This window comes from Talpa occidentalis, unplaced genomic scaffold (assembly GCF_014898055.3).
Source record: "Talpa occidentalis isolate TD23 unplaced genomic scaffold, MPIMG_talOcc4v2.1 talOcc4.12, whole genome shotgun sequence".
Classification (NCBI taxonomy): Eukaryota; Metazoa; Chordata; class Mammalia; order Eulipotyphla; family Talpidae; genus Talpa; species Talpa occidentalis.
This window is the reverse complement of record NW_023601212.1, coordinates 61400754-61419324: the sequence shown is the minus strand read 5'-3', so window position 1 is coordinate 61419324 and position 18571 is coordinate 61400754. Positions and strand designations below refer to the sequence as shown.

At 36.7% G+C, this 18571-nt stretch overlaps 1 protein-coding gene across 7 annotated transcripts in view; it reads left to right on the top strand.

Annotated features, from left to right (window-relative positions):
- Positions 1-18571, top strand: part of DNM3 (dynamin 3) — a 513949-nt gene that overhangs the window by 80601 nt on the left and 414777 nt on the right. For all 7 annotated transcript variants that reach the window (XM_054693472.1, XM_054693473.1, XM_037506477.2 and 4 more), the window contains exon 2: positions 10864-10937. In XM_054693472.1, coding sequence (XP_054549447.1) covers positions 10864-10937 — 74 coding nt within the window. The remainder of the gene's footprint in view (positions 1-10863; positions 10938-18571) is intronic.

Below are 18571 nucleotides of genomic sequence, written 5' to 3'. Positions count from 1 at the left end.
TAAACAAACAGAATGGATTAAATATGAAGCATTTAAGTTCTTGAAAACATACAGTATTTGTAAACTTAGAACTGACTTGTTCTTTCAATTTACAGACCTCTGACTTGGAAACTCCTGCGTTTTGAGTGTTGTAGTAAGAACCATTATTTAATTAGGTTTAATGATAACACATTGTTTAGAAACTTTGAACTTTTTGCAGGAAAGATAAATATTCAAATATTTAAATGTTAGTAAAAAGAGCATTGTATTTCCCAAGATTAGATTTGTAGTTATGCTTTTCAAACAAAGTAATGGTGGTATACCTCAAGTTATAGGGTAATTTATAGAGAAATCTATAAGTGCTAATATTCTTACTATGTGCCAAGAATTTAGGGGAAAAAAGGAAACTGCAGTGGAAAATTTCCAACTAAATCCATGGATTTTGGCATAATTATTTCCTTCAGCAATTAAAGTGGCATTGTAATAGTTGGCAGAGCTCCGGGATTAGGGGACATATGCACAAAGCCATTTTAATAGTGTCATTGTGTTCAGCTTGTGGAATACATGACCTCAGTGCTTTTTGGAGAAGGAGGCGGGCAGTGTTTGGCAGTGAACTGTCTGTCTCTGTTTCTCTCTGTCTTTCTGTAGTCCTCCTTCCCTCTACCCCCTCTTTTTTTTTATTTTTTTTTCTTTAAAGATTTATTTATTTATTTATTTATTTATTTATACAAGCACTGGGTACAGTCAGAAGTGCGGGACAGTGAGAGAATTCACCAGAGCCAGAGCAGGGAACAGAACAGGCAGACTGACAAAATACACTGCTGAGGGGAGCAGTGGGTGGCAGGAGAGGTCTGCGCGCCATGTGGGACCCTCGCCTGTGGCCGGGGATCGAACCGGGGATCGAACCGGTGCTGCAAAGGCTGCGGGCAGCTTCGTAGCCCAGCACTCAACCGCTGAGCCACCAGGGGAGGCCCTACCCCCTCTTTTTAATTGTGTTATCATTTTAAAAGTTTGTGAGATATTTATCCTACTGGGATTATTTTGGAGCATATAAAATATCCTTTGAAGATAATATTTTAGAAAAGGCTTTTTTACCTTTAAGGATTAATTTTAGAAGTATATTGGTGCTTGGATTTTTTAATAAAAACATTGTTTTCTTCAAATTCTACTCCATGTCTTTAGACAGTAATATTGACCCATCTGATGCTCTCTCTTTTGTACTTTGGTGAATACTGTTGTATTTTCAATGTTAATTATAAAAATATTAATTTAAATGACCTCAGCAAAATATTGGTAAATCAGAAGTTGTATTGTCTGTTCTTCCTGTCCGTGTAAAATACCACTTTACTGTCTTCTTGTTGGGGAATCAGATATGGGGATGTTTTCCCTCTGTTAGAAATATATGGGATAATGATAAATCTTCCTGAAAAGGTAAGTAGAAAGTGTTAAAACATTTAGTACTTGCACTGGAGGGAACATATGGGTCAGGGAGAAGAATTAATATGCCAGTGTGACAAGTGTGTGTTGAAAGTCTAGATAGAGTCATGTATAGGGGAATTTCAAAGAATATTTCTCAGAGAAGATGCCAGGGAGCAGAGTGTTGGATTTTAAGTAGAATATGCTAGCAGAAGACATCGGGAGGGGACATTAGAGGAACATGGAAAGTGCCAGGGCATCTAGTCTGAGAGCCAGGTGCACACACAGACTTCCACTAGATAGTAGAACATTTTTCTGCTTTTTTTTTTTTAAGGTTTGACTTTCATGCTGAAGACATGGGAGAGTTATTTAATGATTTAGAATCTGGACATGATGTGATGGGACTCATGGTTTCTTTTAGATTGAATTGGAGGGACTCAAATTGGATGCAAGGAAATTAATTGGAAGGGTGTTGGTCTATATGAGAGTTGGTTCTACCTGGAGTGGTAATTGAAATAGAGAACAGAATATGCACTTAAGTTATTAAGAAGGTAGAATGATTAGGACTTGGTGCCCTATTTTGAGCATGGAAACAGAAGAAGATAGAAGATGGATGATTCTCATGTGTGGTTGCTGATGATGTAGATTATGATTGGAAATGAAGGAAGAGAAACTTGGTTAGATGATAATGAGTTGAGTAGTAGAGATTGGGTTTGAGACATCTAAGTGGTAATGTCTAGGAAACTTTGGATATACCTCAGGCATCTAGTGTTTGACTTAACTTTCTGGTGCCCTGTTCTCAATCTCTCAGTTAGTTTCATGTCTCATAATGCCCATTAAATTTTGGTATATTCCAGGTTCATACGCATCATTCTTTTCCACTCCATTCCTGCTTATCTGTTCTCTTGGTGTCAATTACATGTTCCACTATAACTGTAACATTATTGTGTTTAGACAGGACTTTTATCCTGCGTTACAGTTACCCAGTGCCACTGAGTACTTGTCTCCATTTGGATAGTCTTCAGACACCTAAAGATCAACATTCTGAAATATGTTCCCTTATTTTCTTCCTGAATTCACAATGTAGCATATTCTTTTTTTTTTTTTAAAGATTTATTTATTTATTTATTTATACAAGAATCAGGGTACAGGCCAGATGCGCGGGAGGGTGAGAGGATTTACCAAAGACAGAGTGGGAAACAGGACAGGCAGACTGACGAAATATACTGCTGAGGGGAGCAGCAGGCGAGACAGGAGAGGTCTGCCGCACCATATGGGACCCTCCCCGGCTGGCCAGGATCGAACTGGTGCTGCAGAGACTGCGGACAGCTTCACTGCACGGCTCTCAACCACCTGCGTGGCTCTCAACCACCTGGGCCACTAGGGGAGGCCCAATGTAGCATATTCTAATGGTCATGTTAGTGCACATTAGTTAGACTCTCTAGGTTTGAATCTTAAGGTTGTCATTTACTAGCTTATGTGAACTTTCAGTTTCCTCATCCGTGAAATGGGAGCAACAACAGTACCTACCTCCTTGAGTTATTAAAAGAGCAAATGAGCTAATATATAAAAAGTATTTAGAATAAAGCCTGGCACATAGAAAACACAATAAAATAGCTAGAACCAGATCATCCTGTATTTCCTATTCTTGTTAATGCCATTACAATTCAAGCAACTATCCAGAACAGAGATGTGCGATTCATCCTAATTCCTCCATATCACTTCATTCCACACTGAAGTCATCATTAAATTCTATCAATTGTCTATTCTGTTTTTTTCTATTCATCTTCACCATGATTGCCTTGAAGTTAGCCATTAGTTTTTGCTTCCTGGTTAATGATCATTTGCTTCTATATTGAAGAAAAGCATCTCTGTAGTTACTTTATTTGCTGTTAAGGGGGGAAATTCCTTTTAGCTTTAGCAAGTATAATATACAATTCCAAAGATCAATCACTACTTAGTGGAGCAATACCAATATTTCTCAGCAATACCAATATTAACTAAGTTTCTGGAAGAGCTAAGAAGAAATATTAAGATGGTTCTTACATCATAGCGTGGGAATTCTCGTGAATGTGTGTGTGTGTGTGTGTGTGTGTGTGTGTGTGTGTGTGTCAAGAATCATGAACAAGCATCGACTTATTGCCTGAAGGCTAACTGTTAAGACTGTGCAGATTAATGCTTTCTTGAAGTGAACTGAGAGAGAAGAAAAAAATTTGAGATGTAGCTACTATGTGGCTTTCAGAGGAAAAGCATTCCTTTTGCTTTAAAACCTGTTTAGTTCAATCATCATTTTTTTTTTAAGACATTCAAGCAAGAAATGGAGTCAATTTAATAATGCTTAGTCTTCAGATTACTCTTCTCATTCTTTACCTTGGAGGTCTATTTTTGAGGAAAATGGCCTGCATATTTTCTTTATATATATATATGCATAAGACTATAAAAATTTATAGTTTAAACCCACAGTACTACAAAGACACAGTCATTATTTTTTTCTGCATTGATTTAGCAAAGTAATTTTCCCAAAATATGTACCTACATGAGAACCAACCACCTATTGCACAGTAAAATAATAAATTCAAATGGATGCTTACATTCAATGCCTAATGAATTATTCATGATTGTTTGTGTCAGTGCTCTGACTCCCTGTTAATGGAGGCAGGAAAAAGAACTGAACTTTCCGAACGAGTGCAGCTGATTAATGCCAAGGGGACAGTTAGGTGGGCTCAGAGGTTCCTTATCTCCAAATTCCAGTCATGAAATGTTAAAACACTGTGTGTAGAGGCTTTTCTTTTTCTTTCTTTTTTTAAAATTACATTTTAAAAGGACAGGTTTATTAGGAAAAGGAGAAAAAGAGAGAAATCTACATAGTCACAGGTGGGCAGAACAGCTGCCTCTCCTGTTTTGCAAAGGGAAAAGTTTTGTGAAAAGAACTATGGAGACTATGATGTAAGAAAAAAAATTGAAACCAGAGGGTATATATTAAAAAAAAAAAACCCAAACCCCTTTGTTCAATAAGTTAGGTGTTTAGAATGAAATAAGACAAGACCAAACTTTTATTTTTTTTATATTTATTTTTATAAAAATTTTTTATTAATTTTTTTCTTACATCATTGTCATCCCCATAGTTCTCCTGCCACCTTATCACCTGTGAACCATCACCATATTCTCTTGTCTTCTTCCTTGCCCCCGCCCCCATTCCTTTGCCATATGTCTCAGTTCTATGGTCAGCTTGCTAGTCTTGTCTTTTTCTTGACCTTTCCCTTGGTTTCTCTATATTCCACATATGACTGAGACTATCCAGTACTTATGTTTTTCCTTCTGACAAATTTCAGCTAGCAAAATCCCTTCCAGTTCCATCCATGTTGCTGAAATGGCCTGCGTTTGTCTTTTTTGATCACTGAGTAATATTTCATTGTATAAATACACCATAGTTTTTTGATCTACTCATCTATTTTGGGGCATTTATGCTGAAAAACAATCTTTTAGAAGATAAGAACAAAACAATGGTTACCAGAAGAGGAAAAGGGATGAGTAAATTGGGCAAAAGGGATCACCTGTATGGTGATTGTGAAAACTGGGATGCTAGCTGTGAATACAATGTAGTATTTAAAGACTTCAATTTAAAGGGCCGTTATAAATCAGTATTACATCAATAAATTTTTTTTAAAGATAATTGTTTAATGATATGGTTGTAATTTGCAATTCTCTGTTTACTAATAAGTTTTTAGTATCTTTTATATACTTGTTAAACATTTAAGTTCTTTTATAAAGTGCCCATTAAGTTCTTTTGGCTATTTTATTTATTAATTTCTCCTAGTATTTAATGTTCTGGATACCAGTTATTTCTTTTTTTGTTGTTGTTTATATATATTCTAAATACTTTCTCTACTGTGTTTCTTTTTAATATTTTTAAAGAAAGAAATGTTGTATTTAAAGATTTATTTATTTATGCATGCAAGAACTGGGTACAGGCCAGAGATGTGGGGGGCGGGGTGGTGGTGGTGAGAGGATTCACCAGAGACAGAGTGGGGAACAGAACAGGCAGACTGACTGAAATACACTGCTGAGGGGAGCAGTGGGCAAGTCAGGAGAGCTCTGCTGTGCCATGTGGGTCAGCTCCCTGGCTGGCTGCAGAGGCTAGGGATAGTTTGATAGTGCTGTGCTTAACCCCTTGTGCTACCAGGGAGGTCCCAAGAAATAGATATTTTAAAGTTAATGTTTGAAAACATTTTTATTTAGTCTTGTTTATTTTATTTTCTGTGAGCCTCGTACTTACACTGTTAAAAACTTTATTATTTCTATCATGCGTATAGGCCAGTGTCACACATTTTAAAGGCAACTCAATAGATATTGATTGAATTAATGTTTAATAACAGGAAAGCATAAAAGAAAAAAAAGAAAAGAAACCCCCGCATAGTAACAGGCGGGCAGGAGAGCTGGAGGCTTATTTTTTTATTTAAGATAAGAGAATGCTACATTATCAGGGAAAACACACCGGTAATTCTACAGTAGTAATAATAATAGTAATTTTTTTCCTATGGTGGTTCTGTTTTTAAAGAGTTGCCATATGTTGCCTTTCATTAGATCTATAGTTTCTTCACAGCTTAGCAGCAAAAGAAGCTGAGGTTTAGAGAGAATTTGGCCCATTCATTGGTACCCAGGGTTCTGTGTTCATTTGAGGGCTCACCCCTCCCCCACAGCTCACACAGCAGGAGGGTGCTAGGCATATGGTTTTCATGCTGCTGGATCATCGGAATGACAAGAATCTACTGGATGCCAGAATAGTCGCTCTGCAGAAGAGAGAAATTTCTTTCTAAGGCTTATTGCATTTCGGATACTTCTGTGAAGTCAGGAGAAGGATTTGACTACCAAATTCTTTTTTGACTTTGGTGAGAATGTATTTATTGGAGTTAGGAGATAAGACATGTGAGAGGTAGGACTTGTGAGCGCCACGAAGGGGGCCAGTAAGTGTGAGTTAGTAAGAAGGGGCTTGGGTACTGAATCCATTTATTACTCTTATTGCCCAGTTTTGTTTACTTAATAAGAGAGATGCATTAGATATATTCGTGGACTTACTTTTCACTTAGACACGTGATAATTATTTGGTATGTAAGATGTTCGATACTTTCTAGTAGTTTTTAATAATGTTCAAGAGGATTGTTACTAAATCTACTTTATAAATACATAGTCATAAGCCCGAGTTGAAACCGATAACAGCACAAGGGTAGTAACTAAACCTCCATTTTTTTCTTCTTCCTTTCTTCTTTCCTTCTTTCTTTTCTACCCCCTTTTTTTCCAAGAATATTTTATTGATTTCTTAAATGGTGTTAGACATTTAAGAACTGTATGTTTCTCTTTGGCGTCTATACATCCTCAAGCCTTGTTCATGGTCTAATACTCCGACAGATGCCTCCAGCTCTCTAGAGTTTTTTTTTCCCCGTTATTCTTTTTGAGTCTCAAAGTATTGTTTTCCTTTCTGAAGGCACGCAGTGGATGCTCTGCTCATTTTAATTAACTTTACATGTTTTTTAAAAAATCCAAACTAGCAAATATTCTAAGATAACTCTTGGAGAAAATTAAGAGTTATCTTCATTATGTGCATTTAGATATTTTCAAAAGTGATAGGGGAAAAGGATGTCCTGAGCAAACTCCTTACAGGCTTTGTGGACTCCACCCCCACCACACTGGGAACTGCAAATCCCATGATCACCAAAGGGAAGGTTGCGAGGACCTGAGGGCAGAGTTAAGCAACTAGGCTCTCCGTTTGGGTATTTAACTGGCCATGTGGACGGGGCGTCTTGTGCTAGATTTTTGCCAGCTCGGTGGGTCATTGGGATTCCAAGTCAGCGGAATGGGTAGGACGCAGTTATGAACTTATCTCCCTCTTTTTCTTCCTGAGTTATTCATTTCCCATTTCCCTTTCTCTTGTAAATAAACCTTTTATCAACCTTTTGTGTATGTCTGCAGTTTAGCATTAATTAGTCCCCTTTAAGCTCGCAGGTGAGGACCTACAGTCAGGCAACCCCATTTTATATCGGGGTTTGCCCTGTCATTCTGTCTCTCCGCTGAATGTAATTTTTTCTGTTCCCAATGGAGTTTTTCTGTTCCCTTCTTAAATGGTTTCCTATAACCATGCCTTTATCTTCCCATTAAGCTTCAAACTCCTCTTGTCTAACTAGTGCAGGGTCATGCCCACAGCATCTTCTCAGTACTTCTTAGTTCCTCATTATTATTTTTTTGATCAAGATGATATTATTTATTTTAGGTGGCATTTGTTTAGCAGATAAATGTCTGCACTTTCACTAATTCTCTTTTAGTCACATAAAGTGATATTGCAAATTAAACAGCCCTGGGAGTTAAAGAATTAATTCATTATCTTAGTTAAGAGGCTGTTCAGTATTATTTCCTCCATTAGAGTTTACACGAGTACTTATAAAATTAATGAGTTGTAGTAGGGGAAATTTTCCTAAATTTTAATTCTGTGACTCTCTATCCTAAAGTGGTGGAATTGGGCCTCCTTGGTGGCCTATGGGCTAAGTCTCAGCACTATACCCACTACATCCTGATTTCCATCCCTGGCCAGGGAGCTATGCCACATAAGGTGCAACAGACCTCTTCTGTCTAGCCAGCTGCTCCCCATAGCAGTGTATTTCAGTAAATCTGCCTTTTCTGCTCCCCCCTCTGTCTCTGGTGAATTATTCCATACCCTGCATCTCTGGCCTACACCCCAGTTCTGCTATGCAAATAAATAAAGTATTGGAGGAGTTGAAGAAATGGGTTTTGCAGCATTCTCTGTGGCCTTTACCAATTTTATAAGCTGCTGGTTATTTTAATCCCATCTGTGTTGAGAAGCTCTGTTTTGCCAAATTCCCTACAAAACTCATAATATGCCATTATCACCCACAAATTGTTGAGTAACATATTCCAACTTGCAACCATTGGTTCTCAAGCCATGGTGAGCACCAGAATCCCCTGGAACTAGTGAAGTGTACAGTTGCCCTATACCTTCTCCTGAACTTTCTCAGTCTGTATGTCCAGGCTGGGCCCCGGGCCTTTGGGTTAGAATACTTTCTGTTGGTTCTGAATCACTTCTTGGGAAATATTGCCATTGAATCAGAAATGTATTTTGAGTGGAATTCTTTTTTTTTTTTTTTAAAGATTTATTTATTTATACAAGCACTGGGTACAGTCAGAAGCGTGGGAGGGTGAGAGAATTCACCAGAGCCAGAGCGGGGAGCAGAACAGGCAGACCGATGAAGCACACTGCTGAGGGGAGCAGCGGGCATGTCAGGAGAGGTCTGCGCGCCATGTGGGACCCTCGCTGGCGGCCGGGGATCGAACCGGGGATCAAACCGGCGCTGCAGAGGCCGCAGGCAGCTTCGCAGCCCAGCGCTCAACCGCTGCGCCACCAGGGAGGCCCAGTCTACTGTGTTTTAACATATCATTTATTTATGAAATAAATAAAAATAAAAATAAAAATAAAAATCTTTATTTATGAAAAATTCACATTTATCAGGAAAGAGAACAAAGCACGAAGTCCATATTTTTACCTTGCTATTAATTTCTACATGCACAATACTTATTTTATTTGGTCTTACATTTTTTGTGTGACGTTTTATTACAGAAAAATTTCAGGATATTTCAAAGATTCAATCTAATATATCTTTAGTAATGATCAGTGTTTGATGGTGCTAATATTCAACTTGAAACTGGAGAGAGCATTGAATTTTCAAATTACTAAGGATTAATTGCTGTAGCGAATGTTTTTATTAATGCTGATTCTCTGAAAATAAAAATGAATTGAAAATATACAATAATTTAAGAAAAACTTTGACTATTCTGGCTAAATGAATGAGTGATATATTCCAGTAAGGTCATTATGATAATGTTACTGGGTTAATAGTTAATATAAGCCCCCCCTTTTTTTATACATTGCAAATGCTTCTCTTACAAGGTAGGTCTATATTAGCTTCAGGTAGGCACTATAATATAATGATTCAGTACTTGTATCATTGCAAAATTTAGACTAGTAGTCTTGTTAACACCTCGCTAACACATGTCACCATACATAGTTACATTTGTTTTCTTATGATGAGAACTTTTAAGATTTACTCTCTTGGTAATTTTATATATGCAACACAGTATTATTAACTGTAGTTATGCTACATATTACATCCCCATGACTTAATTATTTTGTAAATGGAAGTTACAAATGGCATTTGCCTTTCTCTGTTGACTTATTTCACTTAACATAATGCCCTCAAATTCCATCCATGTTGTTGCAAATGGTGATTTTTTTTTCCTTTTATACAGCCCAATGTATTATACATTACATACATATATAATGCCACAATAAACATCAGGGTGCATGCATATATTTGCTAGTTACTGTTTTTGTTTTCTTCCAGAAGTGGAAATTCCAGAAGTGAAATTACTGCATTATGTTGCAGTTCAATTTTTAATTTTTGTAAAGATCCACATAATATTTTTCAGAGAGCTGTACCAAATTACATCCCCACCAGTAGCACGTGAGGGTTTCCTTTTCTCTGCATTCTTGCAAACACTTGTTATTTCTTGTCTTTTTGATAATAGCTATACTAACTAACCTCATTGTGCTTTTGATTTGCATTTGCCTTACGATTCATGATGTTGAACATCTCTTCATGTTCCTGTTTGCCATTTGTGTTTCTATTTTGGAAAAGTCTATTCAGAGCCTCTGCCCATTTTTCAATTGGATTGTTTGTTTGGATTGTTTGTATCTCTTTGCTATTGAGTTGTATGAGTGTTTTGCATATTTTAGATATCAACTTATTGTCAAATATATGGTTTGCAAATATATCTCCCTTTCATTAGGTTGCCTTCTCTTTTCATTGATGATGCAGATGTTTTTTAATGCTTTAGCTTCAGTCTTCACATGTGGCTGTCCAGTTTTCCCAACACCATTTATTATAGAAATTGTCCTTTGCCCATTGTCTATTCATAAATCCTTTGTTGTAATTTTTTCTCAATTGTATTAATTTTTCAGTCATTTACATAATCATATAATTTTGGGAGTAATACAATTTCACACCTCCATATGTGCATATACGTCACTCACCCTCCACCAAAACTCTAGCGTTTTGTTGTAAATTAATTGACCATATGCTCGGGATTTTATTTATGTACTATTATGTTCCATTGACCCTTCTGTTTTTTTTTTTTTAAACATATCAGTGTCATACTATTTTGATTAATTTGATAACAGTTTGAAGTCAGGACATGTGATGTCTCCATTTTTGCTTGTTCCCTAGATTAGTTTGACTATTGGTATTCTTTTGTGATTCCAAACAAATTCTAGGATTATTTGTTCTACTTCTGTGAGTCCTGCCACTGGAATTTTGATGGGGGTTACCATAGAAGTTGACTTATAAATTTGTAGCTAAAATTCTTTAAAATGCCTTAATCTATTATTTTCTTATTTTTTTGTAGGGACTTTCTCCCTCGAGGGTCAGGCATTGTAACGAGACGGCCTCTTGTACTGCAACTTGTTACTTCCAAAGCAGGTAAGGAATGAGGATGTTTGCCACATGGGTGAGTGTGTTCCATGGTACCTGTTACCTCCATTCCTGGGTGTCGGGTTATAGCAACAGAAACATTTTTGTCATCACTCTGTTGTTGGTAGCTGCCAGCATTTCTTTCCAGAATGCTTCCTTCTTCATTGCTCTTTTAATTTCTCTGGTTGCATTACAGGAAAAGTCTCATTCATGTATAATTTTTTTGCCATCTACTATTTTAACTCCTGAAAGTGTAATTTTCTTGTGATCAAACTATATAATTTTATTTTATTTTATTTTTTTTAAATTTAAATAATAAATTTTATTTTTATATTCCCCCATACAATTGCAAACGCCCCATTCTGACCCCAATCCCTCCCCTCCTGCCCCCCACCCCCAAAAAGTGTCTCTGGTTCATAGTTTTTTGTTGATTTTGATTTTCACTTTCTTATATTCATTTTCCTGGTCCCTTATTTAAGTTTTCTAGATTCCTGCTATGAGTGAGACCATCCGGTATTTTTCTTTTTCTTTTTGGCTTATTTCGCTGAACATGATCCCTTCCAACGCCATCCATGTTGCTGCAAATTGCATGTGTTTATCTTTTTTGAATGCTGAGTAATATTCCATGGTGTATATGTACCACATCTTCTTGATCCCAAACTATATAATTTTAAATTAAAGTAGCACAGTTATACCCCAATGGTATACTTCCTTCCTGTCTGTGTATATGCATTTATATCTATATTTCTATCCAAATTCTATATTTATATTTATATCTAATATGCTGAGTTTGCCTCTTTAATAATATGATAAACTTGACAAGCAAGCAAGCTTTGCTTTCATTTTTTTATTTCACAGCAACTGGTAATTTTGAATTTTTTTATGCTTATTTGGTGTTTGTATTTCTTCCTTTGTGAGTTGCATATTTTTATCTCCTCCCATTTCTTTCTGAGAATTTTACCATTTTCCCTGACAATTTCTTTGAATGTGTAAGATTTAAGCATCATAAAAATCATACCTTACAAGTTGCAAAAGCCAATGTCATGAAAGTTTGCCCCTATGTTTTTTTCCTAAGAATTGAATGGTTTTGTTCTTACACTTGGGTTTTTTATTCATTTTATGCATGTGGACATCTAGTGTCCCAGCACCATTTGTTGAAAAGTCTCCTTTCCCCACTATGGATTTGGCACCCTTGTTGAAATCAGTTGGCTATAGATGTATATTTCTGGACTCTCAATTCTATTCAATTGATCTATGTGTCTGTATTTGTGCCAGTGCCATACAGTATATTGGGATGTATGAGTCCTACTTTTTTCTTCTTTTTCAAGATTGTTTTGGCTATATGAATACCTTAAAACTCTGTTTGAGTAAGGATTAGATCAACTTGTTTTATCCCAGAAATTCAAGCTTGGTTTAATATCTGAATGTTAGCTGAAGTAATATATCCTACCAATAGAATAAAAAACAAAAGTATCATCTCACTAGACTCCAAAAAAGCATTCAAAAGAATTCAACACCTTGTCATGGTAAAAACATTCAAGAAATTAGGAATGGAATGGAACTTCCTCCACCTATTAAGTCATGTGCAAGAGCCCATAGCTCTTAGTGGTGAAAGAATGAATGCTGTTCTCTAAGGTCAAGAACAAAACAAGAATAATCCAGTCTTGCCATGATTTTGTACTGAAGGTTGTAGCCACTTGAGCAAGAGAAAGAAATACAGGCAAGCCATCCATATTGGAAAGGAAGGACTAAAATGATCTCTATTTGCAGATGATATGGTCGTGTACATAAAAGTCCCTAAAGAATCTACTAATAAACTGTTAATATTAATAAACAAATTCAGCAAGGTTGTAAGACGCAAGATCAGTATACAAAACATCAGTTGTATTCACTTGCAGTACTCAAAAAAAGAAATTTGAAAAGAATTCCATTTATCATAAAGTCAAAAAGAATATACTACTTTGGAATAAAATTAACAAACTATATGCTGACCTTATGCCCTGAAACCAGAAAGCATTGTTGAAAGAAATTAAAGAATATCTAAATAATTGGTAAAACACTCTGTGTTCAGACTTCCTGTTATAATTTCGGCTGGTTTAATTTGTAATAATTAGATTATCTTAAAGCATTTTTTAATATTTAAGAAAAATCTGCACTGCATTTGATCCAAAGGAATGAACTCAAATGCAGTGTCATTTGAAAAAAGTAAATTATAAATCTACCATGTACAGTCACTATTCTAAGCTCTAGAGATATTGCAGTAAGTAGGACAAAGTTCCTATCTTTCTGGTGATTTATAGCCCAGTTATATAATTTTTATAGTCTAGTTATATAATTTTTAATGTACAAGTTTTACCCTTTATATTTATCAAATCTTTACTTTTAAGTTTAGCAAAAATTAAATATTTAACACAATTTTCTTCCTTTTCAAATTTTCAATCTTTTTAAACATTTAGTTCTTGAAATTTTCATGTATGCTAAAACAACTTTTTCTGAATTTCCTTTATTTTATATTACATTCTACTGACTCTATTCCTGAATGTTGTTTTTGTTTTATTATACCAATACCACAGGACTTCATTTTGGGGGCTTTATAATTTGCTTTCATATTGTATCTGTCACAACTGTATTGTATAGTTCTCCCCTCATTATTTATTTTTATTTAGGGATTCTTTTTTTTTAATGTGGAAAAGTTTAGAATAATTTTGTAAAAGCAAATGTATTGTCACTAGAACTATTTTAAATCTATGTCTTCATAAAAAATACTTGATATCTTTAAAATATTTATTATTTTTTTCCATTCCAGAGACCATGCTGTATCCTTTCATTTGTTCAATTTTTCTTTGTATTTCTTAGTAAAATTCTTTTTTTTAACCTTCTTTTTTAAAAAAAATTATTTATTTATACAAGAACCAGGGTATAGGCCAGATGCGCGGGAGGGTGAGAGGATTCACCAGAGACAGAATGGGGAACAGAACAGGCAGACTGAAGAAATATACTGCTGAGGGGAGCAGTGGGAGAGTCAGGAGAGGTCTGCCGCACCATGTGGGACCCTCCCCAGCTGGCCGGGATTGAACTGGTGCTGCAGAGGCTGCAGACAGCTTCACAGTGTGGCACTCAACCGCCTGTGCCACCAGGGAGGCCCACTTAGTAAAATTCTTGATGTTTTTTGTATAACATCCATACCTTTCTATTTATGATATTTATATTTATTTTTTTGTTGTTACTTTTGTTAAAGTAATTCCACCAATTCAGGAGAATTACATTTCTTTCTCTCTATGTACATCTATCTGTTGTTGCTGACTTATGGAAAAGAAAGCTATTCTAGTCAATACAAAATAAATTGAGTAAATCTGTTTCTTACTACTTTCATCTATTAGATTTGAAACTCTTAAAAACCCAGTGATGTAAGATTTCATAAACTAAATCTGTAAACCCAGATTAAGTTTCTGTTTGCAACTAAGGAGGGCTCTAGTCCGGCTTTTTACAAAGGTTTATGGCTCAAGGATGCAGAGAGAATAGCCTTGGTCATTAAAGAGCCTGGGTAAGGTTAGATTTGAGCCTGTGGTTGTTCCAGTCCCAGAGGTGTGGAATGTCAGAGCACATAGGAAAATTCAAAACCATGTGGATGTTTCGTATCCTAACACAGAGATTTTCCTGCCATTAGTTCTGGAAACTCTTATAAAAGGATTACTAGGCTTAGGATAGGTAATGCATTGAAAACTATAATAATAAGTAGCTACCATTTTTGGTGCATTAATTACGTAGCAGCACTATTTTAGAAAAGAGCCCCTGTATAGTTAAGCAGTTTATATAAGGCCACACTGTTGGTATGAGTGGAGATTGTCACTAGTATCTTTCTGACATTAATACTGCATTTTTTAAAATAGGAAACTCAGACTTTATATTTGCAGGACCCACTATATTTTTATAGGGTACTTTTATGTAAGAGTATGAATAGTGAATGGTAAATATAGAAATTGCTTAATTCACAATTGTTATCTAATTTCCAACATAATGTTCACTCAGTAATATTTAACTGCTTATCTCCTCCTGCTGCTGGCTCTATGTCTTTTTTATATAATTTGTTTTAGAATATTTAGTACTTAACACAGAAGAGTATTCTAAGAAATCACACAGTGTGGTGAGGAAGGTGAGAAAAACCACCATTTCTGTTTGTTAATAAAGGTAAAAAATATAAGTGATAGGTTCATAACGGTTTGGATTCAGAATCATCAGAAGGTGTGGTTTAGGGGGACAAGAGCCAGACAAAGCATTGATGAGGTGTTGATAAGGTCTGTGGTATCAAGAGCAAGGGAGTAGGGAGAGGCTCTGTATAAGACAAGGGACATTACTACAAATGGCATGAGTTTATCTTTTTTTGATTGCTCAGTAGTATTGCATTGTGTATATATACCACAACTTTTTGACCCATTTATCTATTTTGGAGCATTAGGTTGTTTCCATATCTTAGCAGTTGTAAATAGTACTGCAACATGGATGGAGCTGGAAGGGACTGCGCTAGCTGAAATAAGTCAGAAGGATCCTCTCACCTCCACCTCTGGGGGGGGCCGCCCCCGCTCCACCCCCCACCCCTGCTCCACCCCCCCACCCCCCGCATCTCTGGCCTGTAAAAAAAAATCCCAACAAAAAACAAGGGGACAGTTTTCAGTGCCTGTAGGCTAATCCAGTGCCAAGTGCAGGAATTCATTTGTGTCACCTCCTCAAGATCAGATTGTTCACCTCTTTTCCCATTTTAGTGTTCAGTGACATTATGATGGTAACTTGAGAATATTTATAGTAGAGAAATTGGCGAATGTGGCAAGTCAGGGACATCCCCCCCTCTTTTACGCCAACCAGTAAACATTTATGAACACATTACTGGTGTCCTTCTCAATGCCTGATCTTACTATTTACTGGCTCATGACACATCAGATTGAGAAAGCAAACGTGTAATATTATTGAATTGCTGAGCATATTGGATGTGTCACTGCTTTAAGAAGAAATCTATTTGGAATTTGATATGCCTCCTGAAAAGAAATGGCTTTTAAAGATAATAGAATCCAAGTCACTTTTTGTACTAAAAGTTGCTATTAAGGACTAAAAAAAGGAAAACCTGTGGGGCATGGTAAAGGATAAGTACTTTTGTCTCCCGGAGAACATTTCTATGTTAAAATATTTCTCTCAGTGTTATTATATTGCTGTACTTGTCTTTATTTCAGTGACATTAGTGTAAGAAAGAAAGATATTAAAAATCAGAAATTTTGTAATCAGAAATTACAAAATGGATAAATTAAAGGTAATTGTTCAAATGACAGAAGCATTTTTTCTTTTGTGAAAGATTTCTCTGCTGCTTCCTCCATTCATGCATGTCAAATATATTAAATCATTAAAATTTGATTTTCCACCCCCACATTATACCTGCTGCACAATATAACATGTGTCCATGTTTTAAAATTTTCATCTGACTTGTATTAGAGAATTACTATTCTTCAGTATTTTGGGTCTTCAGTTGGAGTTGCTGCAAACAACCATTTTAATAAAGATGCTGAGGGGCAGAAGTCAGAAAATCATTTTGAAGGTACCAGATGTCTAGTAGGGTGAGGTGAAGACAAGAGGCAGCAGTGTGGAAGCAGCAGGAGGCCCATGGCGGCAGCATATCACTGAGCCCTGAGTGAGGGGCTAAATGCAGGGGTCCATCATCAAGTTAGCATGAAGGGCACTGAGTCTAGGTGGATCTGTTCCAACGACTGTTTGAGGAGATGGCTTTTTTTTTTTTAAGATTTATTTATTTATGCATATAAGAACTGGGGTACAGGCCAGAGATGCAGGGTGCAGTGGGGGTGAGAGGGTTCACCAGAGACAGAGTGGGGAGCAGAACAGTGTACTGAAATACACTGCTGAGGGGAGCAGTGGGCGAGGCAGGAGAGGTCTGCTGTGCCATGTGGGTCACCTCCCTGGCCGGGGATCAAACTCATGCTGCAGTGGGTACGGATAGCTTCATAGGTTGCGTCTTAACCCCTTGCGCCACCAGGAGGCCTGAGATGGCTTCTTATTATAATAGTCAGGGAATAATTAATTCTAGGGAAAAAATGTCAACTTTTCACAGGTGAGATATTTATTTTTTAGGTAACACTGATTTACAACACTGTGTGTGATTCAGAGGCATAGGATCATATCTCCTCAGCTGTATATCACTACCCACTCCTACCACCAAGGCACCCATAGTCCTCCAGTCCTCCACCATAGTCCATGGGGCTCTCTCCCTACTTTGCTCTCCACCTTCCACCTCTCCCCTCTGGTAGTTTTATTTCTAAAAACAGATTTCCAGGGTTTGTTATTAGTTTGGTTTTGACTGTCCCTTTTTTTTCCTCCTCTATTTTCCACATGTAAGTAAAACTATGTGATATGTCTTTCTGACTTATTTTGCTTAGCATTATCCCTTCCAGTTCCGTTCATGTTGCAAATGGCAAGAGTTTTTTTTTTTTTTTAATTGCTGAGTAGAATTCTATTGTGTGTATATACCACATCTTCTAAATCCACTCATCTATCCTTGGGCACATGTGTTGTTTCCATAACTTGGCTATAGTAAATAGTGCAACAATGAAAGCAGGGTGCATGTACCCTCTCTTAGTGTTTTTGTATTCTTAGGGTAGAATTGCTGGTAGATCTATTTTTAATATTTTGAGATACTTTAAAGAAGTTTGTAGATTAATCTTTAAATTTAGGATTTGCTTTTATAGTTTCATAAGTTAGGTTGGCACTTAATGGAAATAGGCAAGTATTGATTTGAAAAGCAACACTAAACTATTTTAAAAGTACATCTTATTTTTGTTTTACATTTATATATCTAAATTTAATTGAAATGGACTTCATCTGAGTCCATTGTATAGTACCAGCAAGGCACGAGCAGGTTCTCTATGATCCTATGCAGATGGGTAGAGTCCTGGAGCCCTCGGTGGGTTTTTCAGGCTTTTATTGATCTTTTACCAGGCACATGGCAGGCAGGGGTGCCGGGGGGCTAGGAGACCTGCCAGCCGTGTGCCTGGTGAGTCTCCTAGTCCCTGGTGAATCTTCACTCTTTCTGGGCTCTCTGGCATTTTCTCGTGGTCTATGCTTCTCTGCTGGTTCTGCCCTCACTCTCTTGTTCTCCTCTCATTCTCTCTGCTCTTCTACTCTTTCTCTGCTCTCTTCTCCTGCTTCCAAGCCTATGATGCCGCCCTTATAAACCCCGTCTCTCAGCCCAGGTGTACCCACCTACGTATACCCACACCTCACTCCAGGTGCCCACCATGAGGTGTGCATTCAGGACTGCAGGGATCCATCATCAATGCCAATGGTGGGAGGGCAGAAAAGCCTGATAATCACTTACCCTACAATTGTCAAGCACATAATTTTTAATTCTGGAAAATGCAACCATAAAAAATAAATTAGAAATATTTGGTGGCAGAGTGGGACAGTGGGGATATTAATTTTCCAAGAAGTTTGCCAATCACTCAAGGAATTTGTTTTTTTGAGGGATGCTTTGAATTATTGGTCCTTGAATATTGGATACAATGTAATAAATAAATGAACTTTCAAAGGTCTTAAGTGGAACAACATACTTGTTAAGCAGATTGAGATGTAGAGGATCTATACATGTA